Source organism: Apodemus sylvaticus, chromosome 14 (genome assembly GCF_947179515.1).
Source record: "Apodemus sylvaticus chromosome 14, mApoSyl1.1, whole genome shotgun sequence".
In the NCBI taxonomy this organism is placed as follows: domain Eukaryota; kingdom Metazoa; phylum Chordata; class Mammalia; order Rodentia; family Muridae; genus Apodemus; species Apodemus sylvaticus.
The window spans coordinates 19,874,320-19,897,735 of NC_067485.1; the positions used below are offsets into that span (position 1 = coordinate 19,874,320).

The window sequence follows — 23,416 nt, forward strand, 5'->3', positions numbered from 1 at the left end:
GTACACTCTACACCCTGCGCCATGGTGAGCTCCTCCGCAAACTGCCACGGCAGGACTAGGCTTGCTCTGACCGGCTCTCCCTCCCCATCTTAACCAGTGAACAGACAGAATACCTGCCGCCCGGAGCTCCTCAAAGGCAGGTTGTCAGGAGAAAGCTCCAAATTGTTTCTCTTCTTTGATCTCCCTCGAGATGCTGCCATTGCTTAGGAAAGCCTGGGGGGGGGGGGGCGAGGATACACCATTAGGTTATTAGCATCTGTTGACATTTCAAACCATTGTCACGGCGGGGAAGGGGGGGTGAATATAAAACCCCCACTCCCAAGTTACATAATCTGATGCCTGTGTTGTCACGTACAAAAATGAGGACAAGACAACCATGTTGGGGTATACCTGTAAACCTTGAACTTGGGAGGGGCAGGAGGACCAGAAGTTCCAAGGTCATCCTCAGCTGCACAAACCCCAGTCAGCTGGGTTATGTGATGAGGCTTCGTCATCACGTTCTTGCTATGAACCCCCTCACCTACTATGTCTGTTTCCTGAATCTTGAAGTCTTAACCTGTACTAAGAAATAAGTACTTAGCTTGTAGTATGAAATAATTCCTACTAACAAATACCAGGCACACTGTATATAGAATACAGGAATCTGGATTCAATGAAAGCATGAATATCTTTGACTAGACAAATCTTACAACTTTTCAAAGCAGTCTGTTAACAGCATGGTTAGACCAGCATTAAGGACAAACATCTAGCTAGGCGTGGTCACTCATGCCTGCAATTCCAGCGGAGATGGAGACAGCGGCATGGGGGGTTGGAAATTCATAGCCAGCTTCAGCTGCATAGACTGTTCAAGGCCAGTTTGGACAGGAGACACTGTCTCAGAACCAACCAACTAAAACAATCTATAAATGAGGCATTGAAACCACAAAAGATTGTGAGCTATTAGAAAATATTCAATAAGAAAAATAGTTAAGGTAACATATGAATCTGTAATCATTCACCTTTCCTATCATATTTCTGTCATGTTACCGCACACCAAAAGGAAGAAATGAAAAATAAGGAGGGCATCTGTATGGAAAACTGATATGGAAGCAAGGGAGTGGTACCACAGGAGAGTGACCTCAACAGTTAGTTACACAGGGTCAACCCAGTAATACTCGGTTCCTATGTGTAAGCTATATCCATGTCTACAAGACCAGTTCTCACAAATTATTAACATCTAACAGAAACTCTTACGTCCACGGAGTAAGAAATCATGACATTAATACCATGAAGAGTTTTTTCATTACTTAAAGATAGGATAAAGTCAACTACATACATATATATATATAAGTCCAGCATATTCCAAGGTGCAAAATACCTCATTTTAAAGAGGTGGGTTTTTTTTCTTTATGTTTACGTACTGGGGTGGGGGAACATATGTAGCACCAGTATGGAGGTCAGAGGTCAAGCTCTGGGAGGAGCAGTTCTCTCCTTCTCCCATGTGGGTTCCAGGGGTCAAACTCGGGTTATTAGGCTTGGCAGCAAAAGTCCTTTACCTGCTGATCCATCTCTATGTCTCACTGACTCACAATGGGGGTTGGGGGAAGGAGGCATTGCTAGGAGTTTAGTTCAATGATAACTGATAAGCCTAGTATTCACGAGACCCTAGATTAAATCCTCAACACAAAAATTAAAGTCAGTCCTACGGTGCTCACTATACCAACACTATACTAATAACATTTTTAGAAATACCATCTACCTTCAACCATGGTTACACAATGGTTTTCTCGATCCCATCTGCACTTTGACGATGTACTGGAAATACAGAACGCCAGACAAGCCCTCTACCCTGACCTACATCCCATGCCTCATTTGCACTTTTAAAAAGGCGTCCAACTTAACCATTCACGGAAATGTGATTTTCGCATACATAAAAACACATAGGTTTCTTTACATGTAAAACATGTATTCCGCAGTCACACAATGAATTACAAATACAATACAGTACAGACAAGTACTGTAGCAAAAATGCAGCTTAACGTGAGGTTCAGGAACATAAGAAACCAGCATTGACTCACACAACTTTGAACATAACCCAGAAACACATGACTTCTAAAACCAAGCATGACTTCCAGAAGTTTCCAATCATTATACGCGAACAGCAGGAAACAGGCACAAATGGGGCATCAAGAAATGTCTGAAGAAAGAAGCACATTGCAGGAGCTACTCCATCTGACTGAAAGCTTTTAAGGTAGTGCATCTGCATCTTTAATTCACTGGGAGAACTTAGTGTGCTTCCACAGTCAAGCACTGGATGTAATCAGCATTTCCTTAGTCCTTCCGTCTTCATTAAAGCGAAGGGAAAAGAATGTGAGTTGCAAGTTCACAAACTACAGTGTTCTAAAACATGCTCTTAGAAATAAAGTATTATTGTAACAAGCATAATGAACAATGAACGCTTCTCTGCCTACCCGGTTTTCTTGTTAGCACAGGGTTTTTACATGGAGCCCTGGCCACTCTAGCTGTTGGCAATCTTCCCGTCTCAAGAATGCTGGGATTACAGGTAAGACCGCCCCCGACACACACACACACACACACCTGCTCACCCCCCCCCCCAACCTAGTTCTTCAGTGAAGACACCCAACCGACTAGAGTTTCCTGGTCAATGTTTTATAAGCCCATTTCTTCCTAAATTTAAATGCAGAGTTTTAGTTTTCTCTTGGTTAAAAAAATAAGTGTTAAAAATGAATATACAAGCAAATATGTTAATATTTAGAATGTTTAACTCACTCCCAAGTGTTCTGAATGTAGTTTATTGAAGAGTTTAAACGCCAACACGTAAAATTCATAAAAACAGTTCAAAAGAATTGAAAATAGAGTAAAAATTTATGGTGGAGGCAGCATGACTTGTAAGAACAGGACAAACTACTAGAAACTTCTTTGTTAATGAAAGAAACTGAAATCTCCTCGGGTCATTTAAAATAGGCAAGCTGAGAGCTTCATATCCCCATGATAATCTGAGTTACGGAAATACGGACCCAGTGCTATAATTTAATATTGACTACCCAATCCAATAATTCAATTCTGAATTCCCTATTGCCCTGGGTCTTTTCTCAACTGTTCCCTGTCTGAAAGGCAATTATTGATGAGACTTTTCTCACGTACCCTCTGAAGAAAACCTCAGAAAGGATTTCACAATATATTTTGTAAGCATTCAAAGCAGATGTGGTGGCTTTGTATTTGCAGCAGAAAGTCTGGGGCAGAAGGATTGCTTTGAGTTGGGAGGCTGAAGGCTAAGCAATGCTTTGAGCTGTGCCTGTGGTAAGGGATTCCCCACACCTGTCGTGGTCTGTTGCTTGCTCAAGAACTTGGGCCTCTGTGGCTGGGTTCCAGATCACTCAACCCCAACTTTCTGCAGCTGGGCCTGCTTCTGTCTTCTTTTCTCACATGCCAGCTGCACGGACTATCAGCCATATGGACCCAGACCGGGTGGTGTGCAATCCCAAGGGAGGCTTCCCGGGAGCCCTCACCAGCGGCCCTCGCCGCAGATGCCCAGGGTATCCGCTACACCAGCGAACATGACCACGCCTCGCTGCCCCAGGTGGGGATTGCAACCTGGGATTCCTCCTCCTGGCCGCGGGGCTCCTCACTGCCCCATATAGAAGCCCAGCGTGGGGTTTCTCCCCACCACACAGAGTGGAAAGGGAAGCCTGGGCCCCTCCTACCAAGCTGCGGGGATCCCCCACCACCCTGAATGGGGAGGGCAGTCTGGAGTCCCTCCTCCTGGCTGCGGGGTTCCCACGTCCCTGGTGGGAGCACAGTCTAGGGTCCCTCTTTTCGGCTACGGGGTTCCCCAAGTCCGCAAGTGGGAGCGCAGCCTAGGGTCTCTCTTCACGGCTGGCAGGGGGTGGTTCCCACAGCCCGGATGGGAGCCTAGAGCGGGGTCCCTCCTTTGGGCTAAGAGATTCCCACAGTGGGGTAACTCCTCTACGCTAAGGGGTTCCTACAGCTCCGGGTGGGAGCAGAGAAAGGGGTCCTGCCTCCATGTAGATGGGTTCCTAGGGCGCAGGGTGGGTTCCCAGAGTGAGGCCTCTCCTCCAGGCTGCGGGGTTCCCAGAGCCCAGGGTGGAAATCCAGACTGGGATCCTCTCCACCCGGTCCGGAGCTGGTGCCGGCGCCAGAGTGCCAGGTGCAGCCGCCGCCCCAACTCACCTCCGCCCGGCCGAGGCGCAAGCAGCTCCCTACAGGGTTCGAAGAGGGCGACGAGTGCGAAAGCCCGCGGCCCCGCAGACTAGCGCGGGAAGCCCCAGCTCGCACAGGGTCCCCCGCGCCACCCCTTCCAGACGCCGGACGCGGGGGAGCCCCGGGGAACGCGCGCGCCTCCTGACCGGGCTCCACACACAGCCGACCGCTTTGTGCGGAGCTGTCATCCGAAACCCGCCGCCACCGCCGCCACCCCCAGACGCTCCTGCGGAGCCGCGAGTCCCTACCTCAGAGCGCTGGCCAGGCGGCGAGCGCTGCACCGACGGCCGGATCCGCACCGCCAGCTGCAGCAGCTCGGCCGCTGCCGCCGCTTCCGCCCCTATCTCGCCGTGACCCGGAGTGGGAGGAGCCCCCAGGCCAAGGGAGCGGGAGGGTCCCGGCGCTCGCCCCGCCCCGATTATTTCCGCCACCGCGCAAACTCGGCAGCTGCGAAGGGCGGGGCTAATGGGTTTTGGGCGGAGCCCTTGCTATGGGGCGGGGCTTAGGTTTGAAGGTGGGGCCTGAGCGGCCCGGGCGGGGTCACAAAATCCTGGGAGGGGCCTGCGCGTCCTGGGCGTGGTCTGCACGCTGGGAGGAGTCTGCGTGTTCTAGGCAGGGTTCTCACGCCCCGGGCAGGGCCTATAGGACTGGAGCCTGGATAATCTTTTCCGGGGGCGGGACCTGCCTACATTGGGCGGGGTCTTAGCCTCTGGGGCGGAGCCTGTGCGTCCTTGCACAGCTCCTGGCTCTCAAAGGCCGGCTAGGATCTGAGGCAGGCAGCTGGGCACAGCTAAGGTAAGTTCCCAGCCGGTGGTAAAGGTGGTGATTTGCTAAGACTGTGTGAGCCCGTTATAGTGTTTTTCAGAATGGGACGCCCGAAAAGCACGGATGACCCAGCTACTTGAGTCCCGAAAAGGGGTTCCGGTGACCGCAGCAAAAGACTAGAAATGCTTTGAGTCCAATGTATTAAGTCGCCCCTTGGTTTAGTGGTGTGTTTCAGATAACACATGTACAAATGTAAAATACTGAGCCATCCTGGAGATTTGTGGACTTCAGGGGAGTTACTGTTCAGTTTAACGAAATTCAAAAATAAAACTAAAGCAGAAGCCAAGCATTGTTGTGCTTGAGGAAACTGAAGCAGGAGGATCACAGCAAATTTGAGGTTAGCCTGTACTATATAGTGAGTTCTAGATAGACCCTCTGTTAAAAATTTAAAATAAAAAAATCCTAAGCTGAAAAAGATGTTTTTTAGGTGAGCTATATTGGAAATGAACGTTTATTAGTGGGAGTTATTGTATCTGTCTTTTCTCATTCTTGGACTTTACACTTTTATTGTGTTTACAATTTCTCTAGAAATGAACAGTGGGCACCACACTGAGGCGCTGTTACAGCAGCTAAGTGATTATGTTTATGACACTCTCTTCCCCAGCTTAGGTGAGACAGAGCTAAGCAGGGTAAAGATCTTTCTTCTGTGTTCAGAAGAGCACTTCTTTCTGAGGGCACCTTTTGGCATCTTGGTTTCTGATAGAAAGTGGAGATGGGAGAAGAGCAATTCTCTTGCTTGTCTGTGTATAATCCCAGTACCCTCCAACCTCTCAGAATTCTGGACTCTGCTAGTCATATATGATCACCAGTGATTTAAAGGGTAGGTTGGAATTGTGGAATTTTTTTTTAGATTTTTTTAAAAAAATTATTTTACTTGATGTGAACAAATGTCTTACCTGTATTTGATCGTTTGCAACTGGGGTTATAGACAGCCACGAGACACCTTGTGGTTTCTGGGAATTGCACTGTGTTCTTTGAAAGAACAGCAAGTACTCTTAACGAATGAACCATCTCTCCAGCCCTCAGAACATAGTATTATATTGTCCCTAATATTGGAAGGGCGGGGGTGTACTTGCACATTCAAGCAGCAATTGCGGTTGCATGAAGTTCCCACCCCTCAGGTCCCTTCCTGTACATGTCCTCGTGCGAATGGGGGCAGGGGTACAGCTCAGAGGTGTGGTGATGTCTGGGATGTGTGAGCCCAGAGGTTCAATCTTTAGTGTCCTTCCAAAGCCAGGGGGGAGTTATTTGAAAATATAAACTTATGTTGTAGTGATAATATATTGAATTGATTTGTCTATTTTCTTCTCCCTCCTGAAGCCCTACCAAATTTCAGGACTTTTTAAAATGCATCAGCCATTAATAAAGGAAGGACGGATGGGTGAAGAAACAGAAAACAAAGGACTGCTAGTAAAGGGGTTCAGGAGTTTAGCACCCCGAATTCTGGTCATGGGGTCATGATCAGTGGGTGTCATGAGGTCATGATCAATGGCTGTCATTGGGTCCTGATCAATGGGGCTAACCGGTGAGTGACTGTTGCCAGGTGCCAGACCCTTCCATCTTAAGAGAACTACTCCCAGGAACAGGAGCAGGAGTAAAACCAGGGGATTAGCTATTAGATTTCTGGTTCAGAAAAGGCTAAATCACAGGCTCCTTGTGTCAACTTCTTACAACAGGGTTTTTACTCCTTGTTACCCTTGCAAGCTGCAAGGTTGGGCAGTGTACAGGTTATTCTCTGAAGGCAGCGTTCCTGATGTATAACAATGCGGTGTTCTTAGTACTAGACTCACTTACATGAAATTTTCCGTTTGTTGTTGTTTCGTGGGTTTTGGTTTGTTGTTGTTTTGTTTTGTTTTGTTGATAGGAGGTCTTACTGTAGCCCTGAGAGGCCTGAAACTCACTACTAGACTAGGCTGGCTTTGAATGCACAGAGAGCCTCTTGCCTCTACCCTCCTACTGCTGGGATTAAAGGCATGCTGCCATGCCTATCTTGTTTGTTTTTGAGACAGAGTCCTGCTACCTAGCCTTGACTGGCCTATAGAATCTACTATATAGACCACGTTGGCCTGGAATTTGCAATAACCCTCTTGCCTCCATCTCCCATGGCATGTGATACCACTCTTGTCTTTGATGTTGACCTATGTTTTTAAAGCCATTGCCCAAGGTAGAGGGTTTTGTATAGTTCACCAATAGAATCACAATGTCCCTGGACGAGATCACTGCAGGTATCTTTCCACATAGGCACTGGAGACATTAACCTCGGAGACAACAATTGTCTACAACCCATAGGCGGTACCATGTCACTTGATATGAAAGAGCATCCCGGTGCTGAGGTACAAAAGAACCGAGTATTGACCCTGGAAGACTGGCAAGACAAGTGGGTGACCCGCCACATCTCATTCCACCAGGAGCAAGGGCACCAGTAAGACGTTTGTTTGGTCTCTGGCAGAGAAATGCTTTTATCAGAAACGGCCTGGTGGGTGTGTGCCTCGGTTGGTAGACAGAACTTAGCGTGAAGGAAGCTCTAGGTCTGATCTGCAGCACTGAACAAAACTGGGCACAGTGGCATATGCATGTCATATTAGCTAGCGTTTGAGGGATGGACACAAAAGCATCAGAAGTTGAAGGGGGGGAGGGAGAAAGAAAATAAAGAAGAAAACAGAAACTTGACTTTGAAATAAAATATACAAATCCATTATTGGATTTATTTTCAGATACACGCTGTCATCTTCTGATATCATTTGTTGATTAGAAAGCATCAATAGCCCATCATGCCTTCATTACCGGAGTGCTGTTTCTCTCAGTGTATAATAATCTGACTTACAGATGTATATGAAATGCATCTTCTTAAAACTTACCCGTGGCTGGGCTGTGGTGGCACACGCCTTTAATCCCAGCACTTGGGAGGCAGAGGCAGGTGGATTTCTGAGTTGAGTCCAGCCTGGTCTACAGAGTGAGTTCCGGGACAGCCAGGACTACACAGAGAAACCCTGTCTTGAAAAACCCAAAAAAACCCAAAACAAAACAAAACTTACCCGCACTTTCTTCACATCGGTCATGGGTGCTTATACATGCAGCAGATGCCGGAACAACATTTAAGGTGATGTCTCCTTATGTTCTGTAGCTGCCTCAGCAGATGAAGGCACTTACCACCAGCCCACAACAGCCTGGGTTCTGTCCCTAAACCCCACAAGAAAGTGAGAACTGACTCTTGGAAGTTATCCTCTGACCTCCAGACATGTGCTATGACATGGGTACATCATACATGTGTATGATATATGTACACACACATACACACACAACATAAATTAATTAAAATTAAAGAGTTAAGCTTATTGAAGAATATTCTCTGATATAGTGAATATATATAAATTTAGAGACTCCCCCTTCTTAACATCATTTTCACATAACAACAAACATAAGAATATAAATATAAATACAGATTTTTCCAAATATATCTCTCAAAGAAACATAAGCAGTTTTTATTTTCCAGTCATGAGAACTCAGGTTGTTAGTCATATGTAATACTAAGTAGCTGTGTAATGAAGCAGGTAACTTAGCTAGCCTGTTTCTTTGAGTGTAACCTGGAGGTTGTAATAACATTGTTATGTTGTTGGGGATAGTGAGATGATGCAGGAGAAGTTCTGAGTCTGGGCTACTTAGAGCAAGCATCATGTGACTTTGTTTTCTCCCCCCAGGCTCTTAAGGAAGCATTTGGAGACATTTCTTAAAGGCCAGGATGGACTGAGAGTGTTTTTCCCCCTCTGTGGAAAAGCCATTGAGATGAAATGGTATGCACAAGTGATCGTCAACTAGTCTTTGCAGAGGGATTCTTGGGGTGAATATTTAATAGGGTATGTGTAGGTTAAAAAAGATCTATTATGAGGATATACCATAATAGAAGTGCTTGGGAGATGCAAGAGAATCAGGAGTTCAAGCCCAGCCTTGGCTACGTGTACATTCCAGGGCTGCTGGACTCGGGAGAGCCTGTCTCAAAAAAGCCAGGTATCCTAACGTTCGAAGAACAACAAAAGCCCATTCTTATTTTTAGGAGACTCAGCGATAGTTATAAAACTAGAGATACTATTTCTAAACAACAAGAATATAAACTGAATCAGGAATTACTTTGTCTTTCTATATTTTGTTTCAAAGGCCAAAAAAGGAAAAGAAAAAAAAACAAAACAAACCTTTTTTGGGGTGGGGGAGGGCAGAGGGGCTGAGCATTTAGCAGAGTTTAGAGCCCTTGCCTAGCATGCACGTGGCCCTGGGCTCAGTCCCCAGCATTTCTTAATGGGCGGGTGGTGTACACACCTGTGATCTTGGCAATTAGGAGGTGAATTAGTTTGGGACCAAAAGGGGAACATCCCCTCTTTTTTCCTGTCTCCTGGATCTTCGTATGTGATCTAAATGTTGATAAGTGGCTGAGAAGTTACAGTCACTATGGCTGTTTGAAACGGAAGGCAACAGAAACCACAAGCTGTAGAGAATGCTTTTCTCAGGACAGTGTTTATAGTCCAGAGTTCAGCTCAGCTCTCCCTCCCGCCAAGGGTAGATTTTGTTATTGTGAACCACTGTTATAAAAGTGGTAAGGAGGCTGGTTCTTAGGAGCTGTCCTCTACAAACAGCACTTGCTCTAATTGACAAGGCACCGTTCCTATGAGGTTACCCTGAGTCACGACCCTAGAGATTATTTTTTACACAAAATGCTGCTGCGAACGAAAATGCCCAGCCACACACAGGTCCTCCAAGATGGTTACTTTAAAAGTGAAATGCTAATAACGTAATATTCACTAAGAAGAAGGAACAAAAGACTGATAGAAAATGTTAGTGAATGCAGAGTAGACTTACTTTGAAATGTTCTGTCCCCCTATGTAAATACAGTGATCTACCCACAAGGCACACATGCATTTGGATTTTATTCTCTAATAGAGTCAAAGTTCTGTAACTCACACTGTCTCAACTTGTAGTTAAGAGCACGCATTAAACGGCTGTTGTGGACTAAACAGACTGGCTCTGTCGTTAAGAACACTTGCTGCTCTTTCTGAGGACCCACAGTCAGTTCCCAGCACCCGTATCAGATGACTCACAAACACCTCTAACACCCTCTTCCGCCCTCCGAGGACGCAACACTCACAGCATACACAGAGACATAGACATAAAAATATTTCTAAATAAGCAAACGACATTTTTAAATGGCTATTATAACCTGAAGTTCAAGTGTGGCCATGAAATTAAGAATTATATCTCTAGCCGGGTATGTTAGCATGCCTTTAATTCCAGCACTAGGGGGGTAGAGACAGACAGATCTCTGTGAGTTCAAGGCCAGCCTGGTTTACAAAATGAATTCCAGGATTCACTTTGTAATCAGTTGAGTGCAGTGTGTGAGGTGTAGGTCACCTGTGGTAGAGAGTGCCATGAAATTAAGAATTATATCTCTAGTCAGGTATGTTAGCATGCCTTTACTTCCAGCACTAGGATGGTAGAGACAGACAGATCTCTACCAGGGCATAGCCAGGGCAGTTATATAGAGAAACCCTGTCTCAAAACAACAACAAAACTATCTCTTATTTATTTATTTATTTATTTATTTATTTATTTATTTATTTATTTATTATATGTAAGTACATTGTAGTTGTCTTCAGACACTCCAGAAGAGGGCATAGGATCTCATTAAGGATGGGCTGTGAGCCACCATGTGGTTGCTGGGCTTTGAACTCAGGACCTTTGGAAGAACAGTCAGTGTTCTTAACCTGCTGAGCCATCTCACCAGCCCAGAACTATATCTCTTATTAGATATTTGTTTTAATAGGCTCTCACCAAACCAGAAGAGTGACTTTGCAAACTATCTACGAGAAAACAACTCTATAAACAGAAATGGTAACTTTGGCTGGAGCAGAAATTTAGGCAGCATTAATGAAACCATATAGCTTGATAGCTGGGTGTGGCTATTGAATTTTGGGGGGGGGTCTCAATCCATTTCTATAAAAAAAGTCAAGGATTTGGGGATGTAATTCAGTTGGAGAATACTTGCCTAATATCCACAGGCTCAGGATTTATTCCTCTAAGCTGCAAAGTAATAATAATAACTGAAATAAAAATCCAGACTCTACTATAATTGCATATACGTTGTCATATTAGAGCAATTTTTACTTATGTAACTGATCTCTATGTATATACAGGAATTGGATCTGAGCACACAAACAACCCAGGAGAAGAGGTCAGAAAGCATTAAAATGAAATAGGAAAGTTATTTTAGGGTTTCCTTGGCAATACAAATACATTCAGTCAACTTGGATAACATCTTTGCCTATCTTTTGTAACTCCAACGACATGTGTGGAGAATGAAAGAAAAAGTCTCTATATGCTAGAGCGCAAATCCCCCGGGCAGTCTGAGAGACCAGTTATTAGTGTGTTTCCTTTTAGAACAATAAGTAGCCCACATTCTGCCCACGGTGGGAGCATGCGCTCTTGCGTAGATAGATAACGGGCGCAGTCTGTCTCCATCCCAGGTAGTAGATGGGAGGGACAGCACGTGATGCTCACCTTTGCTCACCTGGAATTTCATCTGAAGAAGACGCTGACGTCAGGTAAAAAGCAAAGTGTCGAGATGAGTTAAGCTGCAGAGCGACAGACTAAATGCGCATGCGTGCTCTCGCTACCCTAGCGTACCCCAGCCTTGCCCGTCCACACATAGTGTTAGAAACTTCCAGTTCGGTTTTCCTCATCCCAGTACCCCACAGCAATTCCAACAGAACATTCTCCAACACCCACCTTCTGAAGCCGTGCGTGTGTGTGTGTGTGTGTGTGTGTGTGTGTGTTATACATGTGTTTGTGCACTTGTATGTGCAGATGCACATGTATGATCTGAAAATCTACACAAAGCATCTTCCTCTATTGATCTCCCCCTTATTTTTTAAGAGAAGATAGCCACTGAACCTGGAGTCTCCTGACATGCCAGGGTCCTCTTGTCTCTCTCTCCTTCTCAGCACTGGCCTTATAGACATGGCTGCCATGCCAAGCTTTCTCTGTGGGTGTTGGGATTTGAACTCAGGTCCTCATGTTTGTGCAGGGAGCTCTTTACTCGTTAAGCCCTTGCCTCGTTCCCAGATTTTGGCCTTGATATGTTTTTTAAAGATTTATTGTAAGTACATGTTGGCCAGGGTGTCACATGAGTGCAGGGCGTCTGATCCTCTGTGGCTACAGGCCATTGGGAGCTACCTGATACAGGGGCAGCTCCTGCTCTCACCCACTGTGACACTTCCCTGGTCCCTTTTGTGGGTCTTTGAGACAGAGTCTGGGCAGCCCAAGCCCAGTCTCAACCATATTCTATCTTATATCACTGACTACTTTGTGTGATGTTATACAGACTCACTTCTGTGTCGCAGTATCTATGCACCTGCTACTGTTTCCTTTTGAACTCTATATAGCTACAGTGCTTGTTAGTAAAATGCTAGCTATTTGCATATGGTAATAAGATTCATTTTTTCCAATTGTGTTTATTGTTAATAAGTGGAAATTGTTAAGACTACTGCCAAAAAGCACACACTTGAGCTTTCAAGTGGGGCAACAAACAACCACATGTGGCAGTGTTTAAAAATTCATTTAACTGTATTTCTTTTCAGTTTTGAAACAGTCTCACCCTACAGTCTGGCATGGCTTCAAGAGCAAGGTCTTCAGCCTCCTCAGGGCTGCAGCTGATGGTGACATCATGCCCGACTTGGCTATTTAAATTTAAGCCAAATAAAAATTTTAAATTATCTCTATGGGACTGGCCACACCCACATGCTTAGTAGCCAGCATGGCAGGTGGCTCTGTCCTGTCAAGGACAGTGACAGCTATAGCCATCATTACAGAAAATTAATCAACAGCCAGGGTCTATTTGGAGGGATTGAAAATCATTCCCTCAAATCAAACACATTTATATGAATGCCTGCAAAAATATAGATCCCTTAAAATTAAGGTAAACAAATGTATTTCTTTTCTTTTGTTATTTCCTCTTTCTTCCATGTTGATAAATTTTCAACACGGGGCCTTAGGCAGGGCAGGGACTCTGATACTGAGTTTTATTTCCAGCCAGGGAGAACATGTCTGTTTATCGTGGTTTTTATTTTGTTGTAAATATGGTTTTCTGCAGGTTCGCAGACCGGGGCCACACTGTAGTTGGTGTAGAAATCAGTGAAATTGCGATTCGGGAATTTTTTGCAGAACAGAAACTTTCATACACAGAAGAGCCGCTCACCAAAATTGCTGGTGCCAAAGTATTTAAGGTTTGCATTGATTGTGGTAACTATTGCCATGCCTCGCCAAAAACTGATTTATTTATTTATTTTTTTGTACTGTGAGTAGATGAGGATGTTAAAGGGTGTCAGATGGGCACTCACACCTCACACACTGCTCTCTACCACAGGTGACCTCCACCTCACACACTGCACTCTCTACCACAGGTGACCTACACCTCACACACTGCGCTCTACCACAGGTGACCTACACCTCACACACTGCTCTCTACCACAGGTGACCTACACCTCACACACTGCTCTCTACCACAGGTGACCTACACCTCACACACTGCGCTCTACTACAGGTGACCTACACCTCACACACTGCTCTCTACCACAGGTGACCTACACCTCACACACTGCGCTCTACCACAGGTGACCTCCACCTCACACACTGCGCTCTACCACAGGTGACCTCCACCTCACACACTGCGCTCTACCACAGGTGACCTACACCTCACACACTGCTCTCTACCACAGGTGACCTCCACCTCACACACTGCTCTTTACCACAGGTGACCTACACCTCACACACTGCGCTCTACCACAGGTGACCTACACCTCACACACTGCTCTCTACCACAGGTGACCTACACCTCACACACTGCGCTGTCTACCACAGGTGACCTACACCTCACACACTGCACTCTACCACAGGTGACCTACACCTCACACACTGTGCTCTCTACCATAGGTGACCTACACCTCACACACTGTGCTCTCTACCACAGGTGACCTACACCTCACACACTGCACTCTACCACAGGTGACCTACACCTCATACACTGTGCTCTACCACAGGTGACCTACACCTCACACACTGTGCTCTACCACAGATGACCTATACCTCACACACTGCACTGTCTACCATAGGTGACCTACACCTCACACACTGCACTCTACCACAGGTGACCTACACCTCATACACTGTGTTCTACCACAGGTGACCTCCACCTTACACACTGCACTCTACCACAGGTGACCTACACCTTGCACACTGCACTCTACCACAGGTGACCTACATCTCACACACTGTGCTCTACCACAGGTGACCTAACCTCACACACTGCTCTCTACCACAGGTGACCTACACCTCACACATTGTGCTCTACCACAGGTGACCTACACCTCACACACTGCTCTCTACCACAGGTGACCTACACTTCACACACTGCACTCTCTACCACAGGTGACCTACACCTCACACACTGCTCTCTACCACAGGTGACCTAAACCTCACACACTGCTCTCTACCACAGGTGACCTACACTTCACACACTGCACTCTCTACCACAGATGACCTACACCTCACACACTGCTCTCTACCACAGGTGACCTACACCTCACACACTGCTCTCTACCACAGGTGACCTACACCTCACACACTGTGCTCTACCACAGGTGACCTCCACCTCACACACTGCACTCTACCACAGATGACCTCCACCTCACACACTGCACTCTACCACAGGTGGCCTACACCTCACACACTGCACTCTACCACAGGTGACCTCCACCTCACACACTGCACTCTCTACCACAGGTGACCTACACCTCACACACTGCTCTCTACCACAGGTGACCTACACCTCACACACTGTGCTCTACCACAGGTGACCTACACCTCACACACTGCTCTCTACCACAGGTGACCTCCACCTCACACACTGCACTCTACCACAGGTGACCTCCACCTCACACACTGCACTCTACCACAGGTGACCTCCACCTCACACACTGCACTCTACCACAGGTGACCTCCACCTCACACACTGCACTCTACCACAGGTGACCTCCACCTCACACACTGCGCTGTCTACCACAGGTGACCTACACCTCACACACTGTGCTCTCTGCATGTCATGTACTGTGGTGAGCTAGACCTTTAGCATACAGAGGGCAGCAGCTCAGCACTGCCGGGTAGAGGCAGGAGGATCATGATTTTCAGGCTAGTCTAGGCTACATAGTGAGATTTGTCTCAAAACAAAAGATAAGATAAGATAGATAGATAGATATTAAAGATAAATGATAGGATTGGAGCTAAGCATATAGATGATAGATTGGTACATAGATGAGAGAATAGCTCCATTGATATTAGAAATAGATTTATAGATGGTAGAATGTATATCTGTGCGCATGTATTGTGGTGCACATGTGGAGGTTAGAGGACAGCTGGTAGAAGTCTGTTCGCTCCTTCTGCCATGTAGGCCCAGGGATTAAACCCAGCTTGCCTGGCTTGGCTACAAGCACCTTACCCTCTGAGTGATCGGGCTGGCCCCAATCCAGGTTTTAAAAGAAAACATAACGTCAAGTAAAAGCCTAATAAAGTTTATTGTGTTTAATGTGTGCTCCCTTTATCTCCTTGGCTTTGTCTGAGTCCTGTTTCCTTTCCTTGATCATTTAAAGATTTCCTAATTAAGTGTAAAAAAAAAACAAACCTGTTCCGCATTGTTTCATTACAGAGTTCTTCAGGGAACATTTCCTTATACTGCTGCAGCATTTTTGATCTTCCCAGGTAGGACTGAGGGCTCCATCTATCTGCACCATCATGTGAGTGTGTGGGTGGGTGTGAATGAGTATCTGTGAGTGTTTGTGTAAATGTGAGTGTGACTTTGCACCATTGTGTGTGAGTACGTGTGTGTGAGAGAGTAAATGGGTACGTTGTGTAAATGTCAGTGAGTAGAGTATGTAAGAGTGAACCATGTGTCCGTCGATGTTAGCGTGTGTGTGTGTGTGTGTGTGTGTGTGTGTGTGTGGCTGGTGCTCTGTCTGCACCGTTGTGCATGTGAGTGTATGTGACTGAGCATGCGTGAGAGGATGAGTGTATGTTTGAGTGTGTGTATGCTGTGGCACATGAGTGGCGGTCAGAGGACAACCTTGGATGCCAGTTCTTGCCTTCCACCCTGTTGGAGACAGAGAGTTTCATGGCCGTTTTGTACTCAAACTGGGCTTCAGACTTCTGGGGATTCTCCTGTCTCCGCCTCCCAGCCCGCTATTGAAGTGCTGGAGTTACATGGGTTCTGGCTCTCTGAACTCATGTGTTAGGGCAATTTTAAAAGTGACAGTTTTTTTCTTTATTCCGCCTAGCTTCCAAATAAAGGAGACAGAGACTATACAGTTTATTTAATCAAACTTTATAGCACAACATCTGAGCATTAATTAACCTATTCTAATCCTCTACTCTGGCTACCTCCCAGCCAAAACCCCTGAGATACCTGCATTTTAAATCCGGCTCCCTGGGCTCCAGGTGTGTTCCCATGGCGGCTCCTGGATGCTTTCTTCACGATGAATCTTCTCTCTGTTCCTCCCCTCACTAGAATCGGAGTCCAGCTCTTCTCGCCTCTGCTCAGCTCCTCGGCTTTTATTGACAAATCAGAGAATCAACGGGGAGCAGTGTTTGCACAGCATTCCAGCAGGAGAGTCTTAGAATAAGCATTGTGGTGCACGTCCAGTCTGCAGCCAGACATGGGGGCAGAGAAGTCAGCGTTTGAATAATAGAAGGATAATCTATACACAGTGCACATTAGCATTATGTCTACACTCATGGCCTTGGGCTTAGTGCTTAGCGCTATCCACTGAACCATCCGTTTGTTCATTTAAAAGGGAGTGATGGCGCCTGCCTTTAATGCAGCACTTAAAACCGGCAGAGCTCTGTGAGTGCTGGTCTAGGTATAAAGTTCCAGGCCAGCCAGGGCTATTTCAAAGAGAAAGTGGGCCTTGGTCTAGCAAGATGCCTCAGAAGATAAGGTGCTTGCATGGGTAAGGTCATGCAAGCCTGATGACTGATGTTCAGTCCTCAAAACCCACAGTGGAAGGAAAAAAACTACCTCCTGAAAACTGTTCTCCAACCTCCACATGTGCATCTTAGTATGCATGTGCTTATGCGCGTGCGCGCGCATACACACACACACACACACACACACTATACACACATAATAGTAATAGTAGTAGTAGTAGTAGTAATTGTAGCTGGATTTTTGACTGCTTTGTGGGTTTGTTTTCCTTTTACCCTTCTCCATCCCTCCTCCTCTACCCTTTCAACCTCCTAAAACTAGGTAGGAAATAAAGGATAGAGGGGAAAGGGAGCGACTTTATCCTTCGACAATTTTCTGCTAATTAGGAGCATCAAGTTCCTTGGGGAAAGTTTAATCTTCAAAGTCAGAATATTTAATTTCTTCTCCTCATCTCTTTTGTGCATGACTTCTTGACAAATAGCAATCAACCACAACCTACCAAGAACCAACAACCCACTGTCTCGGGGCCCTAGCCATTTATATATCCTCTGACATATTCCCAGAATTCCAAACATCATATACTCGCAGAAACTATCTGCAGCTGGTAAAACCACACTGCTAGAGCATGAGGCAAATCATTGTCAGCTGCTGTGGAAAATGTGAAGTAGCCCCACATCTGGGATTAAAATGAAAATATATATTTCTATATTTTAAAGAAATTCTCATCACAGATGGTGATGAGGATGAGGATGATAACAAATAGTAGTAATGAAGGTGGGCCTTGCTGGGCAGTGATAAGAGGGGTGTAGATCTGTTCACTACTGTGTACTTCTGCAGCTTCAAGAATTGTCCTGCGTCTGCTCTTACCAAAGCCTCGTCTTTTTGCTTTGTGGGGATAGGTCACAGACTTTCAAAATCATTATTGTGGTGCAGAGCAGATAGGATGAAGGTGGGGAGAGGAAGACTGTGTTTTCCAGCTGACTCCTGGGCCTGTAGCAAAGCCAATGACAAGGTGCAGGAGGCAGAACGGTACCTGACCGAGCCTGATGATGCCTGAGGCAGGGGCGGGGAGCAGAGCTGTCAGTCACTGCCCTCTGTTCCTCCCTCCTCCTTCAAGTCAAAGGGAAACAGAGTGCTGTGGAAGTTAGGCGGTGGACAGTCCCACAAGTGGGTCAGTACATCCCTCTAACGTCTATAAAGAAAAGCTGCTATGAGATACGGACACCTTGGCGATGGGTGATGTCCCAACATGCCCCTTGGGGGACCCCAGACATCATGTTGGAGATTTGACCTCTTTCAGATAAAATGTAACAACCTTTCCTCTCTCTTCTGAGCAGAGCAAACATTGGCAAGTTTGACCGGATTTGGGATAGAGGAGCATTAGTGGCTGTCAATCCGGGCGATCGTAATCGGTAAGTTGGTTTCTTCAGCTGACTTGCTTTCCCTTGTGTTGAGCTGAGTCTGAGGAAAGCTAAACTGTGTATGAAGCCAGTGACTCAGTCACTTTGCAAGCTTTGACCAGAGTACTGTTGGTTCTCTAGGTCTCAGTTCACTCCTCTGCAACCTGAGACTATTTCAGCACCCAACAACTACTAACACCGGTTGGACTCATGTCCTGTACAGAGCACTGTTAGAAATATTTTTTGTGTTAACTCATATAATTAGCATGATGCCCCTGTGACATAGATGCTGTCTATGATTCCAGTTTGCACATGAGAAATTTAAAGTCAAAGAGACATGTCCCAAGTTAGGCAGCTAGTACCTGACAGTACCTGCTAAGTTTGCTCAGAGCTTCAGGTTAAATGACCTCTAAGAGTTGCTGCACATCGGTGATCCTAGCACTGGGGAGGCTGAGACAGAAGGACTGGGAGTTTGAGGCAAACCTGGGTTCCATGATGGATGGATGGATGGATGGATGGGTGGATGGATGGATGGATGGATGGATGGATGGATGATATGTAGGTAGGCAGGTAGGTAGATAGAAAGATGATAGACAGACTGGTAGGAGCAAAGAAATCTGTGAGAAATATTAACTGCTGGCTATAATTACAAGAGCATTTGTTGATACTTTGGGTGATCAGAACTATAACTAGCTGACTAGAAAGTAAAATTAGGAAAGCCTGTGGAAGAAATGCAATCCCCCCTTCCTGTGCAAGTAATACCACATGTGTGTCTCCTTGAATTTGGCAGGTTGGAGACTGAATTACTCATTATACAGAGGCAGGCCCTTCACACATGGCCAATGTTCAGGGTCCATCTCAGTGACACCATTTTTTGTTTTTATTTTTTAAAAAAATATTTGCTTCATAAGTAAAGCTTCTTGCCAAACCCAGTCTTCGAAAATTAGAAGATTGCACACCAGAAATATCTGTCTTGTCTTTCCTTCAGCGATAATCACTCTCTCTCCTCTCCCCTCCCACTCATTTTCCCACCTGTGTCCCACCCACCCTCCTTCATCCTCTGGGCTTTGCCGAGCAGAACTTGCTCCTGAACCATCACCTGAGTCCTGAACCTTTGCATCCAGCTTCCTTTTTTATCAGATATATTCTTTATTTACATTTCAAATGTTGTCCCCTTTCCTGGTACCCCCCCAAAAAATCCCATAAGCCATCTCCCCTCCCTGGTTCCCAATCAACCCTCTCCCACTCCCCTGTCCTGGTGGTATTCCCTCTACACTGCGGCATCGAGCCTTTCCAGGACCAAGGGCCTCTCCTCCCTTTAGTGTCTAACAAGGCCATCCTCTGCTGCCTATGATCTGGAGCCATGGGTAACTCCATGTGTACTCTCTGGTTGATGGTTTTGTCCCTGGGAGCTCTGGGGCTACTGGCCAGCCTGGGCTATAGAGTGAGACTACATTGAGGGTAGGGGTCGTCAGAAAGTTAAAAAGTGAAAGGTTCTGTTCAAAAGAGTACTTCTTTCTTCCTTCCTTCCTTTTTTTTTTTTTTTTTTTAAATTATTTTTGGTCTTAAGATGTAACCAAGGCTCTCCTCAAATTCATTATGTAGCCCAGGCTGACCTGCCAACCTGGACAAGGGGCAATAAGAACCAGGTCTTAGTTACTGTTCTATTGCTACAAAGAGACACCATGACCAAGGTGACTTTATAAAAGAACGTTTGCCGTTTCAGAGGGTTCGTGTGTGACCACCATGGCAGGGCATGGCAGCAGGCAGGAAGGCGTGGCACTGGAGCAGTAGCTGGCAGCCTGCATCCTAATCTGCAGGCAGGAGGCAGAGAGGGAGCCAGACTGGACCTAGCTGGGCCTGGCATGGGCTTTTGAAACCTCAAAGCCCACCCCAGTGACATACCTCCTACAACGAGGCCACACCTCCCATATAACTCCACCAACATGGGACCACTGTTAAGTGAACGAGCCCCTGGGGGCCACACTCATTCAAATCACCACACAGGTTTCTATATTATTGACGACTTCTATGTAGAGTTGATTGGCCGTAAATGCTGGCTTCTTTAATCACCTCTTGTCCCCCCCCCCCCGCCCCCCAGCCTGGTCTCTATAGAGAAATGAAACATTCTTTTTCGGTGTGTGTGCTCTGTCTAGCTATGCAGACATAATACTGTCCCTACTGAGAAAAGAGTTTCAGTACCTCGTGGCCGTCCTTTCCTATGATCCAACAAAGCACGCAGGTAACACTTGTTTTCTTCTTGTTTGCCTAATGTCTCTGGTTCAATTCTATGAACATGTAAGAATCATTTTTCCCTGACATACTTCACAGGAAGCAATTGTTCTCTTACACTCCTTCTGTGTTTTGTTCAGTTATTGTTCAAACTGTAGAAGGAAGAAAAGGATGATCCTAACGTAAAGCGAGAGCTCACAAGCCCTAGATTAAGAGAGAGAAACATGGCTGCCCTGCTATGGGCACTGCCTGACTGTGCTGTCCACTGTCCCCAGTGGTGGGGCTGCATGGAGTAAATGCTGATACACTCAAATACATCCCCGTGGGAATTCAGACAAGCAAGGAAGAGGCATGGGGAACTGTGGTTTGTAGGAAAAGTAATCTGGGAATTAGTGTTGGAAAAGAAAATTATTCTCTATCACACTTTTTTCCTAGGCCCACCATTTTATGTTCCAGATGCTGAACTTAAAAGGTTATTTGGTAAGTTAATGTTCTTTTTTATTACACGTGTCCGTACATATGTGCCTATGTGTGTGTACGTATGTATGTGAGTATATGTGCATATGTATATTTATATGCAAGAGTGTATGTATATGTATGTGTATGTATATGTGTATATGTGCATGTGCGTATGTATATGTGTGTGCATGTATATATGTATGTGTGTATGTATGTATGTACATGTGTGTACATGTATGTGTGCATGTATGTATATGTATGTGTGTATGAATATGTATGTATGTATGTATATGTATGTGTGTATGAATATGTGTGTATATGTGTGTGTGCATATATGTATATGTGAGTATGAGTGTGACATGTGCAGGTCACAGGACAACCTGCAGGAAGCCAGTTCTCTCCCTCAATTCTGTGCATTGGGTCAGGTTGTCAGGCAGGCAGCAGGTACCCTTACCATAAGGTAGACGTTATACTCCTCATGTTTGTATGTAAAGATTTGTCTTAATTGTTTTAACCATGTTTATGTGTATATGTGTCTGTATGGGTATGCACACATGTCTATAGAGGCCAGAGACATCAGAGTCCCAGGCTCTGGAGTTGCAGGCAGTTGTGAGTAAACTTGGATCTTGTGTGACAGCAGGGAGTGCATCAGCTGCTGAACCATCTCTGGCCCCACTTATGTTCTCTTTAAATAAATAAAGCAGCAAATCAAGCAGCGTGGGCACACCTGTAATCCCAGCACTCAGGCAGCTGAGTCAGGAGGAAAGAAAATTCAAGGCCAGCTGAGTCTGGACCAAAGAGAAAGGCCTGTTTAAAAAAACAGAATTAAATAAAAATAATAAAAAAAAAGAAAGAAAGATAACAGTTAACTGTTGAGTTGCTAGAGAACTATTAGCGGCACGTGCAGCTGAAGTGTATAAAATGTAATGAGTAGGCAGCCTTTTATGGGAGACTGTTTTACCCTAGAAAGGGACTAGTCTCCCTGGTGTGCCTTTGGCCACACGGCCTGTAGCCCTAGCACTAGGGAGGCTGGTGTTGGAGGACCAGAAGGTCAAGGTCATCCTATTTACATAGTGAATCAAGGCCAGCTTAGTTTACGTGAGACTCTTGTCTTAAAAACCCAAGCTGGAAGGCGTGGGAAGATAGGAAGTGGGGAAGCTGTGCGTGAAGACCCACGCTTGTATCCCCGGCACCCACATCAAAGCCAGAGCTGCTTGCTCTACTGTGATCTTAGCATCCTTAGCACAGGGAGATGCCAGAGCTCTGGGACCAGCCAGAGGTTCCTGTCTCACTCGATCAAACAGAGAGTGGGACAGAAGACATCAAGCATCAGCCCCTGGCTTCCAAACTCACATCCACACATTCACGTGCACACAGACGCAACACAAAAGAGAGAAGGATGTAGGCACAAAATCGTCAGGAGCGTTTCTAGAAACAGCCCTGGTGTCTTTCACAGTATTTTAACCTGTTATCTTCTTTACTTCAGGTACAAATTGTGTCATGCACTGCCTTGAAGAGGTCGATGCTTTTGAAGAAAGACATAAAACCTGGGGGATTGACTACATTTTTGAAAAGTTGTATCTCCTTACAGAGAAGTAGAAAAGCAGCCCTGTGTTGGAGCACACCATTTACCTCAGCAGGCTAGCCTGGTCTATGAGTGAGTTCCAAGACAGCCAGGGATACACAGAGAGACCCTGTCTGGAAAAACCAACCAACCAAACAAACAAACAAAAAACACCAATTAATCCCTGTATGAGTTTTTGAACAATTAAAAATTATGTTGAGGGTTAATGTCTTTTCTGTTAATGAGTTTCTGTTCCCACACAAGACATCACCAAGCTCTGTAGCTGGTCTTAGCTTCTCTCACGGGGATACTGGGCATTTTGGGGAATGCACAAGCTGAAGATGTGAGTGATATACAGGGAGGCGGTGCGTCGGCAGATGGAGACGGGGTCTCTTCCCTCCGCTATCTCATTTTTAAGACAAGTAGCCACCATGCAGCGGACCACAGGGACCTGGCATATAGTGAACAGCTGCTGGTTTTCTCTCACAGGACTGAAGGTCTCCTGGGCTCTGGTTCTATCTGGAACAAGCTGCAGAAACACATCCTAATATTGCGCTCCTTGAACCCCGTTATTTTTTTTCCTGATATTTATGTGCTTACTCATTTCCTCTGATTTCTGAAAACGTCTCAAAAGTAGCTGAGAGGAGGAGAGAGGACCCGGGGACTGTCTTCTTCCTGAGTAAACTGCTGGGCGATCCATTC

The 23,416-nt window shown here is 45.9% G+C and overlaps 2 protein-coding genes across 2 annotated transcripts in view; one reads left to right on the forward strand and one right to left on the reverse strand.

The window, feature by feature from the left end:
- Positions 1-4,592, reverse strand: part of Kdm1b (lysine demethylase 1B) — a 41,380-nt gene extending 36,788 nt beyond the window's left edge. The window contains exons 1-2 of the mRNA XM_052156941.1: positions 4,470-4,592; positions 114-213 (exon numbers count right to left, since the gene is read on the reverse strand). Of these exons, the coding sequence (XP_052012901.1) occupies positions 114-200 (87 nt within the window). The 5' untranslated portion in view covers positions 201-213; positions 4,470-4,592. The remainder of the gene's footprint in view (positions 1-113; positions 214-4,469) is intronic.
- Positions 4,593-4,898: 306 nt separating this feature from the next.
- Tpmt (thiopurine S-methyltransferase) lies at positions 4,899-22,941 on the forward strand. Its single transcript, XM_052157293.1, has 9 exons — positions 4,899-5,016; positions 7,288-7,468; positions 8,745-8,837; positions 13,181-13,313; positions 15,788-15,840; positions 18,397-18,471; positions 20,616-20,701; positions 21,127-21,171; positions 22,637-22,941. The coding sequence occupies exons 2-9, from the start codon at positions 7,344-7,346 to the stop codon at positions 22,747-22,749; spliced, it is 723 nt and encodes a 240-aa protein (XP_052013253.1). The 5' UTR covers positions 4,899-5,016; positions 7,288-7,343; the 3' UTR covers positions 22,750-22,941.
- The last annotated feature ends 475 nt before the right edge of the window (positions 22,942-23,416 follow it).

Bases quoted from the DNA above. Each gene is read 5' to 3' on its own strand.
- Tpmt (XM_052157293.1), top strand. From the start codon at position 7,344: ATGTCACTTGATATGAAAGAGCATCCCGGTGCTGAGGTACAAAAGAAC. The intron at 15,841-18,396 runs GTAGGACTGAGG...TCTTCTGAGCAG, and splicing joins AGCATTTTTGATCTTCCCAG to AGCAAACATTGGCAAGTTTG. The intron at 20,702-21,126 runs GTAACACTTGTT...CTTTTTTCCTAG, and splicing joins TGATCCAACAAAGCACGCAG to GCCCACCATTTTATGTTCCA.